The sequence below is a fragment of the Zonotrichia leucophrys genome, chromosome 2 (genome assembly GCF_028769735.1).
Source record: "Zonotrichia leucophrys gambelii isolate GWCS_2022_RI chromosome 2, RI_Zleu_2.0, whole genome shotgun sequence".
In the NCBI taxonomy this organism is placed as follows: Eukaryota; Metazoa; Chordata; class Aves; order Passeriformes; family Passerellidae; genus Zonotrichia; species Zonotrichia leucophrys.
The window spans coordinates 20,190,456-20,213,998 of NC_088171.1; the positions used below are offsets into that span (position 1 = coordinate 20,190,456).

The 23,543-nt window shown below is 39.1% G+C and overlaps 1 protein-coding gene and 1 non-coding gene across 2 annotated transcripts in view; one reads left to right on the forward strand and one right to left on the reverse strand.

Annotated features, from left to right (window-relative positions):
- PLXDC2 (plexin domain containing 2) overlaps positions 1 to 23,543 on the reverse strand; it is a 259,049-nt gene that overhangs the window by 122,256 nt on the left and 113,250 nt on the right. Inside the window, exon 2 of the mRNA XM_064704157.1 lies at positions 21,772 to 21,983. Coding sequence (XP_064560227.1) covers positions 21,772 to 21,983 — 212 coding nt within the window. The remainder of the gene's footprint in view (positions 1 to 21,771; positions 21,984 to 23,543) is intronic.
- On the forward strand, positions 14,040 to 14,110 carry TRNAK-CUU (transfer RNA lysine (anticodon CUU)). Its single transcript has one exon. It is a non-coding gene; the product is annotated as a tRNA-Lys (tRNA).

A 23,543-nucleotide genomic window follows, 5' to 3' on the forward strand; every position in this document is an offset into this window, starting at 1 on the left:
AAAACTAACATGAAACAATAAAGCTTCTTCTCAATGTTCCTGAGTTGCAAAATGTGGGTAGGGGTGTGTATTCTATTCCCATCTGTTAGAGGTGGGGCCGTTATCTTGTGTTAATTGGGCAGTTTTCTTTATCTCTTTCATGACACATCCTCCCTCTGGGAAATATCTTCTGTTAATGGGCCACTGAGTCTCAGTGCACGACTGACAAAAATTACATCATCCATTGTGAAATGCTCCACCCAGTGGGAGGAGCCAAGCATTCCTACCTGGATATAATCTGAGAGGTTTGGAATGCCCCAGTAGCCTTTTCCCACTGGATTCCCAGAGGAAGACCAGGCCATTTATACCACCATTGAACCTTCAGAGGAAAGCTACATCCTTCTACAGGATCACTGCTCCAACAGAACCACACCTGTCACTCCAGGAGGACTGCAGCCACCATTTTGATTAGACTGCTACCAACACCCTGACCCACAGAATGTCAGGTCGTATTTTGACTCTGTTGTTTTGTATTACTGCATTGTTTACTTTATTTCTTTTTTTTCTTCCCTAATAAAGAACTGTTGTTCCTACTCCCATATCTTTGCCTGAGAGCTGCTTAATTTCAAAATTCTAATAATTTGTAGTGAGGGGGTTTATATTTTCCATTTCAAGAGAGGCTCCTGCCTTCCTTACCAGACAGCTGTCTTTTCAAACCAAGACACTATGAGGACACCATGATTCCATGATAGAATCACATAAGTAAACATGTGACTTTTTAGATTTAATTCTTTTCCTGCCACATTTTTCTTTAACAGATATTGAAAAGTAATATAAAACTCTAGGAGACACAGGATATTATCAAACAAGATTTAGGAGTAAGAGTTGCTGTTGAATCCAACTGCATGAATATTTTGTTTTTAAATACTGGATTCAATTTGACCCAAACCACAGACATTACTGAACAAGAAGTTCTGCCATCTCTCAAGCTCTCTCTGTGTAAGATTGTAATTGAAGAAAACTAATAACTTCAACCAGAGGAAAAGCAATCAGGAATGAGCTCTGCTGTTGCACAATAGTATGTTGTAGAAAATGTCCTGCTTTCCTGAGAAAGGAAAGGAAGACATCCACAAGGCAAATTGTCATGGATCAGCTAAGCAGATGGTCATTACATTCCAGCAGATAGTTCTGGCTGCCTTGCCCCAGTACTGGAGCATTCTTTGTGACATTATCAATGAAAAATCAATTGATTGATCAATCAATCATCCCATCCAAGGATCCTCATCATCAGATCTTCCTTATCAAGTGCCATGAGTTATTGCCAGATGCAATAGAAGACAGGAAAACTACATTTAATTTGATAACTCTTGTCCCTTTAAATATGCTACTTTATTGAAAGTGCATTTCCGTCTTCAACTGAGAAGACAACATAATGTAAAAAGTCTGAAGCCCTCAAGGATATGGTGGTAGACTTTATAGATACTTAATTTTTATCACTGTGAATGGAAGGTCTGGTATGTGATTTCTAACAAAATACATTAACAAATTGCTCAAATATTGCTCAACTCACATATTAGGTTTATTTTTAAATTAAATGAAATTTCTGCTAATATTGGCCCCAAAAAATTAGTTCCAAGAAAATTTATCACTAATTACTAATTTCATTGTCATTACTTCTAAATACAAACATTTCTACATTAATAGCCTATGAAATTAATCAGAGAATTGTGTTTTCCATAAGGTGCATTTGTAGACTGAAATGAAAACACTGAAAGAAGAAAATATGCAATTCTATATTTTAAAACAGACTACTTTTCAGAAAAAACCCAAAGGTATCAATACTTCTTTGGATACTTAGATAAAGGAAATAAGCTAGCAATTACAATTAGTTCCTAAGGAATAAAGCCGTTCTGGCAATCCATTTTGCAGAACCAAAAAACCCTTTCTGTTTAAATGACACAACAACAATGGGCCCCTGTACACATACATCCAAAACAGCTTCCTCAAAACTATTTGTACTTTTACCCAATCACATGTAATGCTGGCTACTCTCTTATGGTATCTCTGCTTATCACATCAGTAAAATACAGCCAAAAGTGACTTCTGAATTGTTTCAGACTTTTGCTAGAAAATTGCTTTTAGATTTCTGAGCACTATTAATCCCCACCAGCTAAAAGCAGCCCAAGAGGGAGAACAGAGGTGACAGCTTGGATAGGACTTGAGCTAGCTCTGCATTGCAGAGTGATGGAAAGCCTCTTCTTGACAGCACGCTTCTGGGCCCTGAGAAAGGGCAAGAGAGATGCATGGTCACACTCTGCATTACCTGAGCAGGAGAAGCATGTGTGTATGGTGCTGCAACTGATTTTCCTCATTTATTCACATTTTCTTTAGGCAGACACTGACTGAGACAGGGGCAGGTGGCAAGGACACATGGAGAATATTCCTATTATAATAGCCATTAGCACAGGAGATGAGACAGTACAAGAGAGGATCACCTATCCTGAGATGGGGTCCTAGAGGGAAGATTAAGGCCAGGGGAAATGGGGTTAGAGACACTATGCATGCTGCTGCCACATAGCTCATTCTAATAGAATACTGTAAATACAATCATAACATAGCAATGCTATGATTTGCAGGTTTATAGAATCTGATAATCAAAGAACCCTGAGGAATACTTAACTTGAACTGGCCTCTCAAAACATGAGAGCTCTAATTTCAGTGGTAAGGTACATGTGGATTGCAGCATAGTCTTACAGAGGATATATATTGGGGCTGCTGCTTAGGAACCTTGATTGCTCTGAGGTGCTCAGAATTACCAATTTCATAAGCACTTTGCATCAAGGATGAACTCTCTGCTGTTCAATTTCTTTAAAAAAGTCTTTGTTCTGTACTAATCTACCGAGGAAACATGCAATTTAGAGAGGTGCTTTTTCAGTGACTTGCTGCTTTCACAGTGACAGAGCTGCAATCTGCTGGGTTTTCTTTTTCTTTTCTTTTAATGTCTGATATGGGACAAACTAAGGGAATATACATATATATATAGCAATATGGGCATAGTTGACATCAGCCACCGACTTGTGAATATCACTGTTGATGACAAAAACCCTAGCAAAATCCATTTTGAACAGCTAATTTAATTACTAATGAATGAGAGGAAGCCAAACTAATGGAAGAGGAGATTCTGTATCTGAATGCTTTGGTATTAAAAATGTCCTCTCACACTATATTCTCCAAGAAGAGGCTACATGAGTACTCTGCAGAGTGCTGAAAGCCTATTGTCTGTGTGTGCAATAGTCCTCACACTCAGGTTTTCAACAGGAGCAGTACAGAAGTCACTTTGCCCAGCATCTCACAGATTTACACCCAGAGGCTGTTATAGTAAACATTAAACGCTGTCATCAGCTGGGATGAAATAAAAGATTTATCTCACATCTCTCCCCCACCATGCAGACACAAGGCTTTATGCAGCTCTGTAACAATTTAAGTTCACAGGTTTTAAACTGCACTTTTCTGAGCTCCTTATAGCACCTATAATGGAGAGTCACACATGCTGACAGACATTCTGTAAGAGAAGGATGCCATAAAACTGTTATTAATCCAGAAAGCCATTTAGTCTTTGCAGCTTAGTGAAAAGTCAATGTGGAGTCACTGCCTTTTCCATGATATTCAGCTGCTTTTGAAAGGAAGCTTCCCTCTTGGGGACTGCTATAAAACTGTCAGCCTATTTAGGGGTCATTACAGCAGGCTTATAAAACCCTTTGGACTGTCTTGTCATATGAGACAAGCTTCAAAAGAGCAAAAATCTCTGCAATGCCTTACTTAAGAAAGGAAAAAAAGCCAAATCACCAGTCACTCAAAACCCAATTACAGTAGGGAAATATTTATTATGCAGTTTTGTTCCTGATTTGCTGGAGCAGAAGTCTGAGAAATGACATTCTGAAAATGCATCTTTATTAACTGCTCTGTGTAGCATCCTCTCCACTAAAAGAAAATAAAAATAACTATTTCAATACAATACCCAAAAAATGTCTAGCAGAACTTTTATTTTGAGGCAATTATGACACAGGTTTTAGAGTTTATATTCTCATTTTCAGATATGTATAAATGACTGAAAGGTTTGTGAAACTGAAACTCTAAAAATGACTTTTTGTAAACATGAAAACCAATCTGCCAGGACTAGACTAGAGAGCCTTAGTGGTTATGACACCACATCTGTTACCAGCTCCATTCTTGGGGGCTTATGGCTCCAGATAATACCATAACTAACTACATTTTTGCCAAGTTAGATTTTAAAGATTTAGTCTTTTAAAGATCCACTTCCTGTGTGGAGCATGACAAACTGTGTTTCTGAGCATATGTACTTTGACCTACTTACAGCCACACTTGGGTTTTTCCATCCCTTAAATGTGTTCAATTTAGTATTACACACCCTCTTCTTGTTTTTTTTTATCCAAGTATTAGAGTAACTTTAAACTCTCTGTAGCCTTTGTATTCCTCCACTGTATATTCAAATGCCAGGAGATGCAAGTCATCCTTATTTCCTGTTCTTTGGCAATTCTCTGTTGGAAGACATGCGAGGAAAACAGCAATCAAGACCCAACCAAGAGCCCTGAGACCACATCAGGAGGGAAAATGGCAAATATAAATTGGTATGGAAAATGTTACAGATTTGAAGCATTAAGTTGCTATTAGCAGGTATAGTTTGTAGTTGATCAGGGCTTTCCATAGGACAGTGCAGGATGCTGCCTCTATGCTCACTGGTATGAATTGCAGTTCCTGAGCTGTACATATTGTGTTTCAGGGATCCATCAGAGTCTGGAGCCAAAATTGCAGAGCAATCAGTTGTAGGAACATGTATGACCAATACAAAGCTGATACAGGCAGGAGCATGGGTTAATTAAAGCAGTAGCATTTTACCTGTAGGGATAAACCTTATTCTGAAGCTTTTAAAGGTGTCCCACATAGACCTCACTCAGCACCAGCCTTTGCCAGAGTCATGCTGTTCAGTCCAGCTGCATGCTGGTGGGCATATAGACAGACCATGCCCATCAGAGAACCTGAGCAACACAGGACAAACTGCATCACCATGGCTTTCCCGGGGAACACTGGTTTTAAACAGTTTGCAAACAAACTGGTAATTTATTTAGCCACAGAACTTTCTAGTTTAGCTCTCATGTACAACACACATGAATCTTTAGTTACTAAAACCTGGGACTGGCTGAAATTAGCAATCAATACGCAAAATTTCAAAATCACCATTCATGGCTTACAAAGACAGTGATTATGAAAGTGGTTAGAAATTTCTACTCCTCTTTTGTTTGGAAAAAAGCATGCATTTTTCTTTATTCACATGTCTTTTTCTGTATACATCTGTAAGAGCATTTCAGTCTGGATTGGATACACAGGAATATTAAAAAAATGCTATATACAGTTTTACCAAACTGTTATCACCAGCCACATTTCTCAAGGACTTGTCACAGACATGCTTATTTATCAGATCTTGCAGTCACGCTCAATAAAATAAATAAATCCCTTGAGAGCTCTTGTGCCACAAGTCTAAGACATCATATTTAATTGAGATGCTTGATGAGTTACATGTTGTCTAGACAGGCATGTCCAAGTTGCTGCCTTTGCCTGACATCAGGCTCCAAACAAGATTTCTGCAGAATATGCACTGGGTTTTTTTAAGAGGAATACTTCACAATTACCCAGACAAGATCAGGATGCTAAATAATATCTTCCCTCTGTTGTCTCTGAAAAGTACTCCCTTCAAATTAACCCAGAGTGCTGCTGAACCAATATACTCAAATATTTCAAAATTATACTAACACATTGTTTTGATTTTGATGTTATTTTTTCTTGTGTCTAAATCTACATTGCTCTTCCAGAATAGATTGATCCAAAGTGGAATGTTGCATAAACTTGTATTTTCTTTTTCATCTTTCATCTAAATACAGGACACTAAGATGATAAATCACAAGGCACTACAGAATTACTTTTGACTTGAAAGGTGTCTTTTGACAAATTCAAGCAACAGAAGGGATGCAAACATCTAAGCACTGAAAACCAGTGAAAGACAAAAGATTTTACTTGTGTTTCAAATCAATATTTTTTACTGGTATGGGGTTGGTGGCATGGCAAGTAAGATTAGGGGAGAGGGGAAAAGAAAGGAGGAATCTCAATATTTTGACCTTGATACCATTTATTGCTATATCTGTAAAAAAAAAAAAAAAAAAAACAAAAAACCAAAACAAACAACAACAACAAAAAAAAAATAATCACAAAAAACCAACCAAACAAACAGAAAAAACAAAGCAAAAATCCTATATTTTTTCCCTTCAGACTCAGATAAAAAAATAGGTAGATAAGCAGCATGTTATTTGGTGTGCAGGTTGGATACTTCAGTGCAGCTGTCTACCTGGGAGCTGGGTTTGTAAGCACTCATTATCAGAACCACAGATCTATTAATGCTGTCAGCGAAGATTTGCCAGCTCCTTCAGCTCCACTTTAGAACAATCCAAATACACATTTTAACTGCACTGCCTGTACTGACCATGGATGAGATCTAATTACTAAGCACTGGAGGAACCCAGGGCCATCTGAAAATTGCAGATATGATTCAGGACCTGCAGCTGACCTTTATCCTACAGGAGGAGCAGTGGGCCATTCAGTATAACCACAGCCTAAAATTATATCAGACAACCATAGCTAGGCACTTTTCACCTTAAATTTCCACCAACTTTGATCAAAGAATAGTTTGTATTGGAAGAGACCTTACAGATCATCTTGTTCCAATTCCCCAGCCACGGGCAGGGACACTTTCCACTAGACCAGGTTGCTCAGAGCCCATCCAACCTGGCCTTGAAATCTTCCTGGGGTGAGTCATTCAAATTGTTCTGGACAACCTGTTCAAGTGCCCTACCATCCTCATGGCAAAGAACTTTTTGCTAATATCTCATCTAAACCTATCTTCTTGAAGCCATTTCCCATTCTCCTACCACTACATGCCCTGGTAAAACTTGCACATTCCTTGTCTATGTCACATGCATCTATACTTACGTTACCAAACTGAAGAGTTGAATTTCACTTCCAATTTCAATATTAGCTACAACTAAAAAAGAAAATCACTACCTGTACAGACTCCAGTGTCTTTTTAGCAATCACAGTCACCTAATATTTCATATAAATTTATGTTCATTATTGGAGCAGTATACAGATGTGTACTACCCTTTACTGAATGTTTATATTAGAAACAAAAGCTCTGCAGTGTATTTAAATTACCTTGATTTACAAGGTGGTGGAATAATATGCCTGATATAAGAAAAATCAACTTTATAAACTGCTAGAGACTAAATGATTGAATAAAAATTCAATTTCCAGGTTTATTGGAAAAAAAATTCTCAGGAATGAATTGCTGTTTCTCTCAACTTCATAGTCAGTAATTTTGACTCAACAAAGAGTTGGGTTTGTTTTTTTTTTTTTTCTAGGCAAATAGGGACATTGGGGGCATTAGCTTATGACTATGGAATGAAGATGTTCCAAACATCCTCACCCAACTTGCTATAATCCACTGTGCCAGCCAATATAATATTCCCAAAGTTATACCCTCAAAATGAGCACTCACCAGGTTGTTGACCTATGTAAGCCAGATCTAAGCAGTAGCACTTTGGAGCCAGATTATGTCTGTTCTAGCACTGCAAGACACTTTTCATACACCAGAAGAGATGCATCCATACTTTGCCTGGAGCAGGAAGAACCTGAGAAGCAGCTTGCTTCGTTATCTGTACTGGAGCAGAAAACCTCTGAGAGATCTTGGCACTTTATCCCTCAAGACATTTACTGCTCCACCTAGATGAGATCAGACAGACAGGATTTCCATCTGCAATTTCTCCCTCTTCCTACTTGTGTTGCTAAGGTTATGGAAAGAATGCTTAGAAAATGATGTTTTATTTAAAAATTGTAGTAGGAAATTGTGAAGAATTATGCAGCTTACTAGAAATGCATGAAGCAAACCTCCAGCAGCCATGTCACATCTCTCTAACTTTTGTTAACTCTTGTGCCATGCTTGCTATTTTTTTTTTGTCTTTTCCCCCTCATTACTCACACTGCAATTTGATGCACACTCTCCAAGATCTCCTATTGCCAATTTTTCCAGAAATAAGTATACTGTTTCTTTACTGATGGTCTGTGAACACTTAGAAATGCTGCACATGAATGCATGCCAGTGTTACAGAAGAAAGAAAAAAACCAAATAAATCCCTGGTATTTTCCGTGTATGAAATATTACAGCTCCTAGAAGTGTTTGATCAGCATTTTCTTCAGCAGTTGAAAACATTTAACTGGCATTTTTGGAAGAACAAATGTACATTTTACAAATGGAACTTTCTTGACTCTGATCCCTGTCTTGATATGAATTTGAGCATTGGCCCCATTTATTATTCTCTTTGCAAAATCTGTATAACTCATACAGTCACAATGAGGATAGATCATTGACTCTGGCATAAATACTAAATTTACAGAGAGTCATAGGAAGTGTCTGACCAAATCTGAAACAATGGACCCATCTGTTTACATGTTATGTTGTTACTGTTTTGGGATAACAGATAATTGACTTTCCCATATTAAAGAAATGTGAAAGATTTGGAGAGACACTGAGTAATCCATCAATGTCAGCAGAATTCCTACAGCTTTGAAAATCTATCCCTAAGGACTGGTACTATCCAAACTAGAATTGTGTGGCTCAGTGTGACAACTTTTTACTTAAATTCCTCTGCACAAACAACTTGATAATGTATTCACCCTCACTCCCTGCTCCAACTATGCACAATTTGCTGAGTGCTGTTAAATTAGCTAAGGGTGTCTGCTTTGCAGGGGTAGAAATGAACATAATCTTCTGCATTTTGCATGACCAAATTGATGCAAGTCTCCTCTCTTGAGAACACCCCAGGTGAACATGGTGAAAAGGGTCAGAAAGAAGCCAGAAAGAACATGGTGAAAAGGGTCAGAAGAAGGGAAAGGAAAGACCTTCCCAGTCTTCACAGCCACACCAATATTCAGCTTCACAAGTTGAATCTATTTTCAGCATACCCCTGCAAGCAAGTGCTGAGGCATGCATGACTGAAATAATTAATTCAGAAAGTACAAGGTCTGTTGATTCTGCTCATAGCTCTTTTCAGTCATGAGTTCTACCATTCTGGAATATGGAAGCTGGAGATGAAGGATATGGAAAAGTAAAATATTGATGTGACATTCACATTTTCTTACTATCATTATCTTATTATCATTAAGAAAATTCAAAGGCAGATGCTGTTAAACTCTGAATTTCCTGTCTCCTTCCTTGCTATAAAGATTCATTCTCCTCAATGTGTTATATTAAATGCCTTTTGTGCCTATGTAGCTAAGCATGGGGAAATGATCTCAGGATTACAATGAAGTTATCTTATTTAGGAATGAGGAAGCTAGTTTTTAATTTCTTTCCTTCCCTCCTCTTCTCCCAAGCTTAAAGGAAATAGAGAATGCATCTTTTCTCCAGCCTTTTCCCTTTCCAGCTATACCAGAGTTATTAGCAAAACCATCACCTGAGTTTAGATTGAGAATATTGGAAACGTTGACAGGCTTATTGCTACAACACTTCTTACAGAGTTGGCAATGCATTCAGTGCAGCTGAACATTGCAGCAAGACCCAGTAAAAGTGTTAAGATGACCCTGATATAAATAAGCAATCAGTATATCCAAAAGAAAAAGATATATTAGGCGTTTGCCTTCTTTACCATTTTGAAACGAAAGGCTGGAAAAAACAAGACAGTGATATTTCAGTCTGCTGGCTGGCTAGAAAGAGTGACATCATGGTAAAAAACTCAGCAGAAAACAGTGAGTAAATTCATGATTATTCCGGATTCTGTTTCTAATTGCAGGTGACATACTTTTTGGTGTAATTTAGCAATATCATAGAATTAGGACATTTCATGTATGATCTGTGCTGCTTTCTGGACTAATTCACTTTCTGGCTCTTCTTTATAATGTATAAAAAATTATCAGCTAAATAAAAATTTTAGCAGTAATTTCCAAACATTTTAGTTTGTCTTATGATGTCACATGAAGAGAAAGTTCAAAAAATTCCCCTAAGATCACATGAAAAGGAAACATAATTTTCCCTTGACTCAGTTTGAAAAATGCATTTTTGTGAAAATAAATTACATTCTCCATCTCCAAATTAACTAGCTAACTTTCTAAAAGAAATTCTTGATAACTGTGAATAAAAACATTTCAAAATAACAGTAGCAACCTTTGCAAAAAAAAAAAAAAGCAAGAAAATTCTATACAATTTAGCTTTCAATTACTATATCAGCTACATAATTTAAAACAAAATTTTATCTCTCCTGCAACAACAACAAAAAAGACAACTAAACATTCTCCTAAATGGAAAACAAAAGATATATCCACAATGATTTCAGTGCAGCAGCACTGTTTCAGCACATCCCAAGATCCTTCCTCCAATACATCCTTAATCTCCCAAATATGAAAATAATAACATGATATTTAACTTACTCTAGTAAATGAATACCAAATAAAGCACAAGAACAGCTGGAGTCTCTTAAGTCAAACATCTTCAGATGTCCTCAGAACTGACTGGGAAAGAGAACTGGACTCAATGATACTTGTGGGTCCCCCCCAACCCAGGATATTCTATGATTCTGTGTGTGATGATGCCCAGTAAGCACAGGGGACCCAGAGCAAACAATGGCAATTCCCCATTTTCCCTAGGGTCTAGTAATCTACTCTTCAGAAACTCCCTTTGTGTTTAATAACCCATGACAAATTTGTATTTCAAGAATTTGCTTCATTCTGTAAATTTTGACATCCACAACATTGAGTGCCAAGGACCTTCAGAGCTTTTGCAGTTTCGTGATGTGCAGTAGAAAGGAATCATATGGGACATTTGTTTCCAGGTTTAGAGCAAATTTGGGGAAGAATTCCCCAAAGGAGCTCCGGTGGGAAAAGCAGATCCAATCGGCCCCTCCCCCAACTGGTCCGGGAGGAAAGAAAAATACCTCCTTGGAGAAAGGTGGAAAAAAACCCCCTGTTTATTAAACAATAAGACCAAAACAGTATCAAAACAATGAGACCCCTTGCCACTCTAAAAGAGATGACAAACTGAGAAAAACCCCGGGTTCAAGCAGCAGCTCACTCAGTCTCTGATCAGTCTCTCAGTGCTGGAATTGTCGCAGGCCAGGCCCGGCCTGGTGGGCCTCAGGTGGAGCTGCCGGTGCTCTCCTGGGTGTTCAGTCCAGAGCAGTTCCAAGAGGTCCAAAGAAAAAGGGAAAAAACAGTCCAGGGAACTTCTTTGCCTCAGCTAGCTAACACTAACTAAAAAGCAAAAGAAGAGCTCTCTGTCCCGCTGTCTGTCCGCAGACAACACAGTCAGGAGCAGGAATGTGGAGGAGTGCAGTGTCTGAAAAACAAAACTGCGCGCTTCTTCTCTCTCCCCCTTCACTCTCTGTAACACTCTTAAAGGTACAAAACTTATTATTATTCAACATAAACAGAATGAGACGATTGGGGATAAAAGCATCATATAGTCAACCCAGGACATTCCACCCCTTATCCCCATATCGTCTGCTTACTACTAAAACTAATATAAATTCTAACTCTACAAGTACATACATGATACATCCATTATACAACTATACACAGACAATGGTAATAACATTCAGGAAACAGTGATATTTATACAGGTTTTATCCAACAATCAGGTCTCCCTGAGGTACACATCGTGTCCTTCCATCTTTTTGCATTATCCACCACGTGCAACCTGGTCCCTGAGCAAAGACAACCCCACGAATGGGTTTGTCTGTACTCGAGGCAGAATTGATCCACACAGTCTTCCCTAACAAACCTCTGACATGTACCACTGGGACTTTGTCTCCATCTACTCTCTGCAAAGGCTCAGATTGGGCAGGGCCGACTCGGTTAGTAGAGCCTCGGGTGTTAACTAACCAGGTGGCCTTTGCCAGATGCTGATCCCAGTTCTTGAAAGATCCCCCACCTAATGCTTTCAATGTGGTTTTTAACAGTCCATTGTACCTCTCCACTTTGCCTGCAGCTGGTGCATGGTAGGGGATATGGTACACCCACTCAATGCCATGTTCCCTAGCCCAGGTGTTGACAAGGCTGTTCTTGAAATGAGTCCCATTGTCTGACTCAATCCTCTCAGGGGTGCCATGTCTCCACAGAACTTGCTTTTCCAGGCCCAGGATGGTGTTCCGGGCTGTAGCATGAGGCACAGGGTAGGTTTCCAGCCATCCAGTGGTGGCCTCCACCATGGTCAGCACGTAGCGCTTGCCCTGGCGTGTCTGGGGCAGTGTGATGTAGTCAATCTGCCAGGCCTCCCCATACTTGTACTTGGACCACCGCCCACCGTACCAGAGGGGCTTCAGTCGCTTGGCCTGCTTGATGGCGGCACACGTCTCACAGTCATGGATAACCTGAGAGATACTGTCCATGGTTAGATCCACCCCTCGGTCTCGTGCCCACTTATAGGTGGCATCTCTGCCCTGGTGGCCTGAGGCATCATGGGCCCACCGAGCTAAGAATAACTCTCCTTTATGTTCCCAATCTAGGTCTATTTTGGACACCCCTATCTTTGCGGCTTGGTCTACCTGATCATTGTTTTGGTGCTCCTCATTAGCTCTACTCTTGGGTACATGGGCATCTACATGGCGTACCTTCACAGGCAGCTTCCCTACCCTGGTAGCAATGTCTTTCCACTCTTCAGCAGCCCAAATTGGCTTTCCTCTACGTTGCCAGTTAGCCTTTTTCCATCTCTCCAGCCATCCCCACAGAGCATTGGCTACCATCCATGAATCAGTATAAAGGTAGAGCTTTGGCCACTTCTCTCTCTCAGCAATGTCCAGGGCCAGTTGAACAGCTTTGAGTTCAGCAAGTTGGCTTGATCCACCTTCTCCTTCAGTGGCCTCTGCCACCTGCCGTGTGGGGCTCCATACAGCTGCTTTCCACTTCCGGTTCATTCCCACAATGCGGCACGACCCATCAGTAAAGAGAGCGTATTGTGTATCTTCTGCTGGCAGTTGGTTGTATGGTGGAGCTTCTTCAGCTCGTGTCTCTTCTTGTTCCCCTTCATCAGAGAGACCAAAGTTTTCACCTTCGGGCCAATTTGTAATGACCTCCAAAATCCCAGGGCGATTCAGTTTACCTATATGGGCGCGCTGAGTGATGAGAGCAATCCACTTGCTCCATGTAGCACTGGTGGCATGGTGAGTGGAAGGAACCTTGCCTTTGAACATCCACCCCAGCACGGGTAGTCGGGGTGCCAGGAGGAGTTGTGCTTCAGTGCCTATTACCTCCGAAGCAGCCTGGACTCCTTCATAGGCAGCCAGGATTTCTTTCTCTGTTGGAGTATAGTTGGCTTCAGACCCTCTGTAGCTTCGACTCCAAAATCCCAGTGGTCGACCCCGAGTCTCCTCAGGCACCTTCTGCCAAAGGCTCCAGGACAAGCCATGGTTCCCGGCTGCAGAGTAGAGCACATTCTTCACCTCTGGTCCTGTCCTGACTGGGCCAAGGGCTACTGCATGAGCAATCTCCTGCTTGATCTGTGCAAAGGCTTGTTGCTGCTCTGGGCCCCAGTGGAAAGTGTTCTTCTTACGGGTGACCAGGTAGAGAGGGCTCACGATCTGACTGTATTCGGGAATATGCATCCTCCAAAAACCTATGGCGCCTAGGAAAGCTTGTGTCTCTTTCTTATTGGTGGGTGGAGACATTGCTGTGATCTTGTTGATGACATCGGTGGGAATCTGACGCCGTCCGTCTTGCCACTTCACTCCCAGAAACTGGATCTCTTGAGCAGGTCCCTTGACTTTGTTCTTCTTGATGGCTAAGCCAGCTTTTAGGAGAATCTGGATAATTTTTCCCCTTTCTCGAACACCTCTGCTGCTGTCTTCCCCCACACAATGATGTCATCAATATATTGCAGATGTTCTGGAGCCTCACCCTTTTCCAGTGCAGCCTGGATCAGTCCATGGCAGATGGTGGGCTGTGCTTCCACCCCTAGCTCAGTCGGTAGAGCATGAGACTCTTAATCTCAGGGTCGTGGGTTCGAGCCCCACGTTGGGCGCCAATTCATGTATTTGTCCAGGTTTAGAGCAAATTTGGGGAAGAATTCCCCCAAAGGAGCTCCGGTGGGAAAAGCAGATCCAATCGGCCCCTCCCCCCAACTGGTCCGGGAGGAAAGAAAAATACCTCCTTGGAGAAAGGTGGAAAAAAACCCCCTGTTTATTAAACAATAAGACCAAAACAGTATCAAAACAATGAGACCCCTTGCCACTCTAAAAGAGATGACAAACTGAGAAAAACCCCGGGTTCAAGCAGCAGCTCACTCAGTCTCTGATCAGTCTCTCAGTGCTGGAATTGTCGCAGGCCAGGCCCGGCCTGGTGGGCCTCAGGTGGAGCTGCCGGTGCTCTCCTGGGTGTTCAGTCCAGAGCAGTTCCAAGAGGTCCAAAGAAAAAGGGAAAAAACAGTCCAGGGAACTTCTTTGCCTCAGCTAGCTAACACTAACTAAAAAGCAAAAGAAGAGCTCTCTGTCCCGCTGTCTGTCCGCAGACAACACAGTCAGGAGCAGGAATGTGGAGGAGTGCAGTGTCTGAAAAACAAAACTGCGCGCTTCTTCTCTCTCCCCCTTCACTCTCTGTAACACTCTTAAAGGTACAAAACTTATTATTATTCAACATAAACAGAATGAGACGATTGGGGATAAAAGCATCATATAGTCAACCCAGGACAATTTGTTTAACCCTCTAGAACATTATGGAAACACCAGAGATGTGAACATCACATGTTCCAACAGAGACCTCTGGACATAAGTTACATTGGCTTAAAGGCTGCAAGACATCTCTGTTAGAGGTACAACTGACACAGCCCAAGGCAACACAAGTTAGGGCCTGGAATGGCTGAAAATCTGATCCACTGCCACCTTCAACTGTAAAACCATGTATTTTAGTCACAGTTGTTTTAGCCCTGGAAGTTCCAGGGCTACACTAGGTAACTGAAGTTAGAACAAAAATTGTGAAAAATATTTGCAGGCCTACTGGAAAAGCCCAAATTTTTCCTCCTTCTCTTGAATGAGTCATACACCAGAAATCACACATACACCAAAAATCAAGTGATGTAGTAATTATTAACCTTGATCACGAAATAATTATACATGCCTAAAAGTGAAAATAAGAGTGAATATAACTTTTGTGATGATAATGACTTTGCAAGTAGACCTGAAAAGCTTCAGCCATGTAATTAAATCAATTAAAGTGTATTTCTTGACTTAGAACTTTAAATTAACCTTAACAAAAATCAAATGTTTCTCTTATTTCAGTCAAGAGCTAAATATTATTTGAGATTGATAATATAGTCTAGAATCTGTTCCTAAAATGAAGCCAAATCAGAAAATAGGTATGAAAAATAAAACTGATTGTTGCTTTAGGTTTTTAGCTAGTTTTTTCCCCACAACTTTTTAAATACAAATTTCATAACAAAGTATTGTTCTTTTGCTGTCTAAAGAAACAGCCAATTCCTGTTGTGCAAAGCTTCATTCCTCCTCACTTATAAGTTAAATGCTTCAACTGAAACTTTAAAAATCTGGTTAAACCTTTGTACTGGACATGCATTACTTTGATATTTCATAATCTCTATTAACATGTGACTATGCACTGAGAAAAGAATTCTGTCCTAGTGGTGGAGGGATCAATAGCATCCCTGATATTATTAAACTAAATGGCTGTACAAGAAATGTTGTCCATGGAATATTAACTTGTTGAGGATCCCTGACAGGGGAAAGAAGATACAAATACTATTTAATATAAATATTTGAGCTATAAGTTTAAAAGGTAAGTAAGGAGGCAACTTTACACAGGCAATTAAAGGCTCTAAAAATACCAAGTCAGAAAACAGGTTTTTGAAGTAAAGGGGGACACTCTTAGCTTGGGATGAGGAAAAAGAACAGAAGTACTCAATAGATTGTGAGAATAAGGATTTTTTTTTTAAATACAGAATATGGTTTCCATTAACTTGGAAGGATCATGGTTTCAGAATACAGTGTTATTAACACTGCTCTTTCTAAGTCCTTCAAATGCAACTGGCATTAAAGCATGGGGATATGAAGAAAAGAAAAAAAAAGTAGCAGGAACAAAACAGAGGCATGCTTGGCCAAACTGACAGCTCACTATGAGACTATAATACTCTTTAGTTTTAAGGTTCTCTCATATGGACAAGTTTTTCTACTTTTAATACAGTGCATTAGCGTAGTAATCGCAGAATTGCCTTATCATTTGTCCAGCTGAGGGAAATTTAATCTCAACCATTTATTTTCTTCCTTGCTCAGACTTGCAGTGGGGACACAGCAATGGGCATGCTGACACTGCTGTCAGTAGCTGAGAGTAATTGCTCTCAAATCCCAGGGGCTGTAAAACTCAATCCCTTCTGTTGTTTTTGCCAGTCAGAATCAGACATCTTCACTTCCATGAGTGACTGGGACTGATAAGGGAGAAGTGTTCTTTTGGGCAGAAACTCTGGATCAAAATGCAAAATCCAGCAAAAGACTGGTTTTTTATCAGTAGGAAATCCACAAGCATTGTTTCAATAGGGGCAAGATGCTTTTTAGGTATAAACTACAGGTGCTGCTAAAATCTACATTTCAAACAACATCTAGAGAAGGTAAAGAAAGGACAAAAAAAACAAAGGGTGACTTCAGTTGGCAACAACTCTATTTTAGTTAAAAGCAATACACAGCAGGAAATATCAGTGACTTCCAAAGGAATAAATTAATTACTTTAATAGAAAAAAAATTGCACTGAAACAACCTCAATTTTCTATGCTTGCAAGTAGTATGTTACATGGGGCGGACAAAATAAAATACAGTTGAATTTGGTTTGATTTAGCATGCTAGTCCTTGCTCAGAACTGAATCTTCTGTCATACAGCAGCAATCATTCTTTCTGTTCTAAGACTTTATATGAAAAATTATGTTTTTCCTCACATTTTTGCTGGTGCAAAGCAATATAACTTTACTGCACTCAGCTCAAGCTTGACTATGATTTAATCTATTATTTTATTGCTGGATTTATTTTTGGTATTTGAAGTTTGTGAAAGACTATTGTTTTGATGTAGTATCTCTATACAGAGGCAACAAATTTGAAAGTAATTCACATGATCTAAAGTTATTCTGCAAAGTTTTTCACCTTCTGCTCATGAGAATGCAAGCTATATATCAGACACTTCTCCATTCAATTTCTCTGTATTTTTCTTGCCAGTGTTTTACCCTGTACTGGTATGACTGCAGTCACAAGGAAGATCTGTGATAAAGAGACCAAAGCTATACATACAGAGAGAGATTCTGTTCTGAATGGAGCTACACATAGCCAGAAATCATCAGAAATCACTTGAAAAATTATGCACATTTTAATCTATGGAAAAATTATCATGCAACATTTGTGCAATGCACAAATGCATTAGTTGTATATAACGGAATTATTAAGCCTTTTCCAGTTCTCAGTAGCCAGACCTACATTAGCAAGTACTATGACAAAACAGGAATGCATTTGGGGATCCTTTAGTGGTGAATACTGGGCAACCAGGATCCATAGGAGATTCATTTCAGGGATCAACTTCTTTTTCAGTAATGCAAAAAACAAACAGGCAGAAAGAACCTCTGATATCCACCTTCATTATTTGAATGGCCACAGGCCTCTGGGGATTAACAGAACAACTGGTCACATCATCACCATGAAGCTGAGTTCATTTTAACAATATTAATACTAATCTACTTAGTAAAAGTGAGTGACTATGGAGCATAATTTTATTTTACAAGAATATATGAAGAAATGTAGTATATTTATCTTATTTTTCTCCCCACTTGAAAGAAAACATGCCAAACTACACATATTCAGGAAGATGTATTTTCACACTCACTGCTTTTACAAGGGCTTACAGTGTTTGCAGCAACAAATTCCACCCGACACATTGCATTTCCTAAGCTCTATTTATCATAAGTAAAAGGCACTTCTAAATGCCCTGAGCCCAATAAACAAAAGCAGTAGATGACACAACAAGCAAAAACCCAAAACAACCCTGACCCTTAAAACAGGAGAGAAGACTCTTAAGATAGATGGGAGGAAAAAAAAAAGGAAAGCTAGTCTTGAAATCATGATATTGTGAAACCCCAGGAATTTGAGAAGCAAAATTTCTAGAAAGAAGAATTCTTTATATTCCAGGCAGAGGGCTTTAATTTTTGGCTTTGTAACCCTTGGAAGATATATGGCTTAGCCATGGATGCTCCTATCTTCAGCGGAGACCTGAAACTCTCATTTGCCATGAAGCCAAGTAGACAAACTGGTGCAGTGCATCACCAGAACACTGTATTTTGGGGCTGTCCCTTACAGTTGGGTTAGATGTCTGACAGCACATTGCTTTACCTGTCCAAGGCTATCTGCTTTGGGAATTTCTCTCAGACTGTAACATTTGTACCCATCTGTATAAGATTTCACTCTTTTTATGTCACTATTTTATGCCTAAGAGCTTTCTCTCACTCTCTTTTTTAGCCATTTGATATAATGAGAATGAAAACATAATAAGTCTCTTATAGAATATGACCCTACTCTGCCTTTGAGCTCTAGAGTACCAATTCCAAATAGAGCAAATGGGACTAACCTCCATCCTTGGGAGGCTTTTTGGATTTGCAGCATTATAACTCCTAATTGGCACACACAATAATCCTTCTAAAGTACGAGGAGTACTTTCAAGATAGTAGTATTGCTTTAAGAGTGTTATATATTAATTTTATCCTATAATTTATAGTTAGCTATCAGGGTTCCTTCTGGCATGCAGCAAAAACTTGTTGATGTTCTTTGCTTTTCTTTTGGCAACATCCATCTTTGTGGGTTTGTGGCACCACAACATTGCTATTCTCCAGCAACACAATGGGACTTGGAGGTCTTTTCTTCTTCTTCCCCAGACCCTGTTTTTTTCTGAAGGCCCAGCACATCAAATGGTTATAATCACTGCTTCTTCTAGGCTCTGTAGTTTAATTAAAGACCAGTTCAAGAGAACAGCTTACCTTAAAAAAGGCACATGAATGTGTATATCATTTTGTATGAGTTCTTTCCTGAATCACAGTGCCAAGCAAATGCAGGAGACAAAACAGAGATGTAAAGAGATACACCAGGGCTCCCTGGTGCCTACACTGCCCCATTTTTTGGACCAGAGAGGCTGCACTCTAAAGAGAATCTCACCATTATATTTCCCATGCACAGAAGGAGGCCCACCCTGACTACTGGAAAGTTGTGTTGATGAACCAATCTACAATGCACTTGCATGAAGAGCTTTAGAAGATTTGCACTTCATGCTCTCACTCAAGCTGATGTTAAAATTACCTCCAGATCAGGGCTGATGGCTGAACCAGTGAACAATTCCAGTAACTCCAATGGGAAAAAATTAATTAAAAGTGTCATTATCTTAAAATAAACAGCAATGCAGTGGAACTAAGATGTGCTTCACACAGGTTTGATTTTTATCACTTTTTACTTTATGACTATGGACTGATAACTCAAGTAATATTTAATTTTAAACAGTGTCTAGAAATTTCTGCCTACTGCCTTCCCCTTTTTCCTTGGTCGTTTTGGTTTTTGTTGTGAGTTTTGTTTGTTTGTTTGAATTATTTATTTTCGTTTTGGTTTTGTTGTTGGTTTGGGGTTTTGGTTTGGTTTTTTTGCCAAAAAAAAGAAAAGATGGATAGAGGTGAGAGAGAAAGGATTTGGGTTTATAAAGCTGGAGAGAAAAACTCATTATAAAGAAGGACAGCAAATACTATCAATTGAAAACATGCTCATTACTGTCAGTCTTCATATTAAAGAAGTCCGCATTTGCATGGTAAGCCTAAAAAACACTTAGAGAAAACTGTATCTGTGAAAAACAGTATCTGTAAAGGAGGGATGTCGTCATCCTGTAGCATCACTAAATGTAAGTGGCAGCTAATACTTATTCTCTGGATTTTCTTTAGCAAGCACTGCAATGTGCACAGAACAAGGATTTAAAATAATCAATAAGCTCTCCAGCCCTGCTGATAAGCTGCCAAGCTGCAGAAGACTGCAACATATGGATTCTTCCTCCGTGGATTTCTTGTATACTCTACCTCCTCCAAAAGGCCAGGCATCAAGGGGTTTTTGTGAGATGCCTCTGCGTTGTAGTGGGGATTTTCAATGGAATCCGATAATGTGTAAAACCACAACTCCGTTATCTTACTGTGCTGAAAAGACCTTAGAAAAAAGAGGTTTGCAACAGAACACAAAACCTGAATTCAATAAACTTTTCAGGTTAAGACACTCTAAAGACATTAATCTGTCAGGAAAGATGTTCCTGGAAAAATACCAATCTATGTATATCCATTTGCAAGCATTCATTTCTGTTCCCCAAGTCTTGCTATACATAAGTGTTAGAGGGGGACTTCTGACCATTTTGCTTCATAGGAGCTTGGAACCCATCTGAATGGAAACACTGCATAGGGATCTATGGGGTAAGCCATGGAAAGATCAGCTACTAAAACTTCCCTGTACGTGAGACAGCTTGCTCTTTTCCTGCTAAAATAACTAGAAGCAAGACTGATCTGTGTTGTAGCCCAAAATAATTGCCACAAGTATGGGCAGATGGGGATTACACAAAGCAAAAAGGAAGTTAAAAAATCAACATGAAATTCAAAACTATAATTTACCAACCAGTGACTTCCATGTTGGAACAAGAGGAAGTGTAATTAGTCCTGTGCAAACTGGAAACCTTAAAACGACAAGCACAAAACACACCTCTCTGAAAGCACTGGTTTTTTGCTCTACATTGTCTCTACAGACGGATTTTATATTGCATTGTGTTTTTTTATTGTGCGAGTAACAACCCAAAATCTGAAAACTGCATTTTTTTTCTCTGAGAGTGAGCTTCTTGGAACTGAAAAAAACCCTAACACTGTTGTTTTGGAAGCAGATTATAATGACTGAAGATGTTAAGTGTAGTTTATTCCAAATTGTATTTTATTGAAAAACAGGATGCAGATTTTATTAACAGGAAACCTTCAAGTTCAATACTTAAAAAACACCACCACCACAACAACAAAAGAACCAAAGAAAACAAGACAGAGAGCTATCTGGCAGCTAAATAAGAAATTAGAGGTTGAATGACACTACAAAGGAGAGGGAGAATGTCCCAGTGCTTCACAAAGATGGACTCAATCCATCTTATTCTTTGGAAGACCAAATATCCAAAGGAAGCCATTTTTTTCAATCACCAACCTGAATTTTTTTACAAGTTTTCATTTCTCTAGGGTGTTTTCCCCTTTGTGCCTGGATATTACTCTCCAGAAAGATATCCAGGTATCCAAAGATATCCAAAGTCTTGCAAATTGAGGTGTTTACATCAACTTCAAAAAATAATTCAATTTTATTCTGTTTTAATACTACTTCCTTTTCCAGTTTTTCAGCAATAACTGCTAAAACATGGGACTTCCCTTAACTGTTTTCCATCAAAATAGCAAATATCCTCGAGAGACTGTCTTCAAAAGTCATAAAGGACAGGCTCCAGCCTCAGGACAAGAGAAAACTCCAGCTTCCATGTGCTGATAGGTTCACAAGGGCAAAGACCAGAGCTACTGCTCCCCAAAAGTGTTTGAATACCCTGAAGGAAATGTCATAATTTTTACTTAGCCCCAGTCAAAGGCAATAAAATGAAATAGATGAAATGAGTGTCTACCTCAATCTGTGTAGTGTTGTCATGTCCCTCCTCAAGCAGCAGGTCTGTGAAACCCCCTGGCTCCAAGGAATCCTGCCCCATGCTGGCTCTGTTGGTGTCCACGGATTTGAGGGACTCTGAGTGCCTTCTCCACCTGTGGCTGCTCACAAATGAATCCACCTCCACATTCTCCTCCACTCGAGGGAAGCTCTGAACAACTTCATAAAACACACCTGTTTGACAAGAAAAGAAAGGCAAAACAAAGAAATGTAGTAAGTGAACAGAACACTGGTTTGCTAATCACAATTGAAAGTAAATTATACACGAAAATAAATTTTAATTGAAATTAAAATAATTTTTATAAAGGTTTTGAACACTCCATAAATTAGCCATTTGTATCCGTTATAAAGATTTTATGGCAATGTAAGTGTTTAAAAGAACTATTATACTTTCACAAAATTCAGGAATTTTGGACTAAGTTTTGTAGACTCATCTAAACATCCTAACTGTTTTATTTTTCTGCTTGTTTTCTGTCTGGGAAAAGCTTTTCCTGTAACATTTTTAACTTTAATACATGTTTACCCATAGCTGACACTTTTCAAAATAGAATAAGTCTAAAAAAAATATTTTCATCACCTAAGAAAACAAATGTAGAAGAGACAGAGAAACTCTTGTACAGACTTAGGTTTTCTTCCTGATTTTATGTTGAAAGAGCTTGGAAGCCATGGTGAAAGGCAAATAAACATTATGAAAGATGTGAAATTCTCATAAACAGCTGTTCCAGTTCATAAATAAATCTGTCCTGCTGTATACGTGATAAACATGAATGATGTGTGAAGTCTGCAGACACCCACTATATCTTCTGCAAGGGATGAGCAGTTGGGTGGTGTGTTTAACATATTACTTTTGGACATTTTCATGCTCATTTGCAACTTTTTCATACTAGTAGAACTATCAGCAAAACAAACATACAAAACCATTAATTCTTCAGAAGTTTTCATTTTGCCCAATCCAAAACCCTATCAAAGTATTTTTCTGGTAATTTGTTTTGGTTACCACCATCAAGAGAGAAGGAAGTAAGTTTGCATATTTTGCACTAAAAGTCAGATATGCTTTTCACATTGTCTTAGTGTCTAAAAGGACAAGTAAAGGGGTGCTCTGTGCTTTTGATGGGCCAGGAAGAAGGTGATTTGGTCCAAAATCCGGAAAAAAACAGACCTCTCAAAAGGAGTGGTAAAGGAAAATGCTGAAAGGATAGACCAGTAAACAATTATCTGCAGAAATACTTCCATTGCTTTTTTAAACAGAATCTTCTGACCAAAAGATGGTACAACTTCTGAGGTCCTTAATGAGCAACACATATTGTCAAAGTACAGAAGAGATGGACAAATGAAAAATTAGCTATTAAAGGTTCAAAAATGTAAGGTTTTCTGCATCACAGCAAGTACAGGTGTAGAAGCCATGGATATAGAAAAATCTGTCTGACATTGTTCTTGGCAGACCAGAAAGTCTTACTATACAGAAACAATATCTAATAAACTTTAGGCTCTATGTGGTTCCATTTTTCTATCAAACTCTCCCAAATCTACTAAACTCATTTCCTAAGTTATTTGATCAGTTTCAGCCAAGCTGAAATTATGTCTGATGAAGGTGTTTGGTCAGCTAGATAAATGAGAATTTAATTGACATGCAAAACAAGAAATCTCAGGCCATATCTTTCCTCAGACCCCAAGGAATCAGACTTCTTTTCTTTTAATAGATGGCTTTTTGAAGCCTGTTTCCTTGCATTTCTT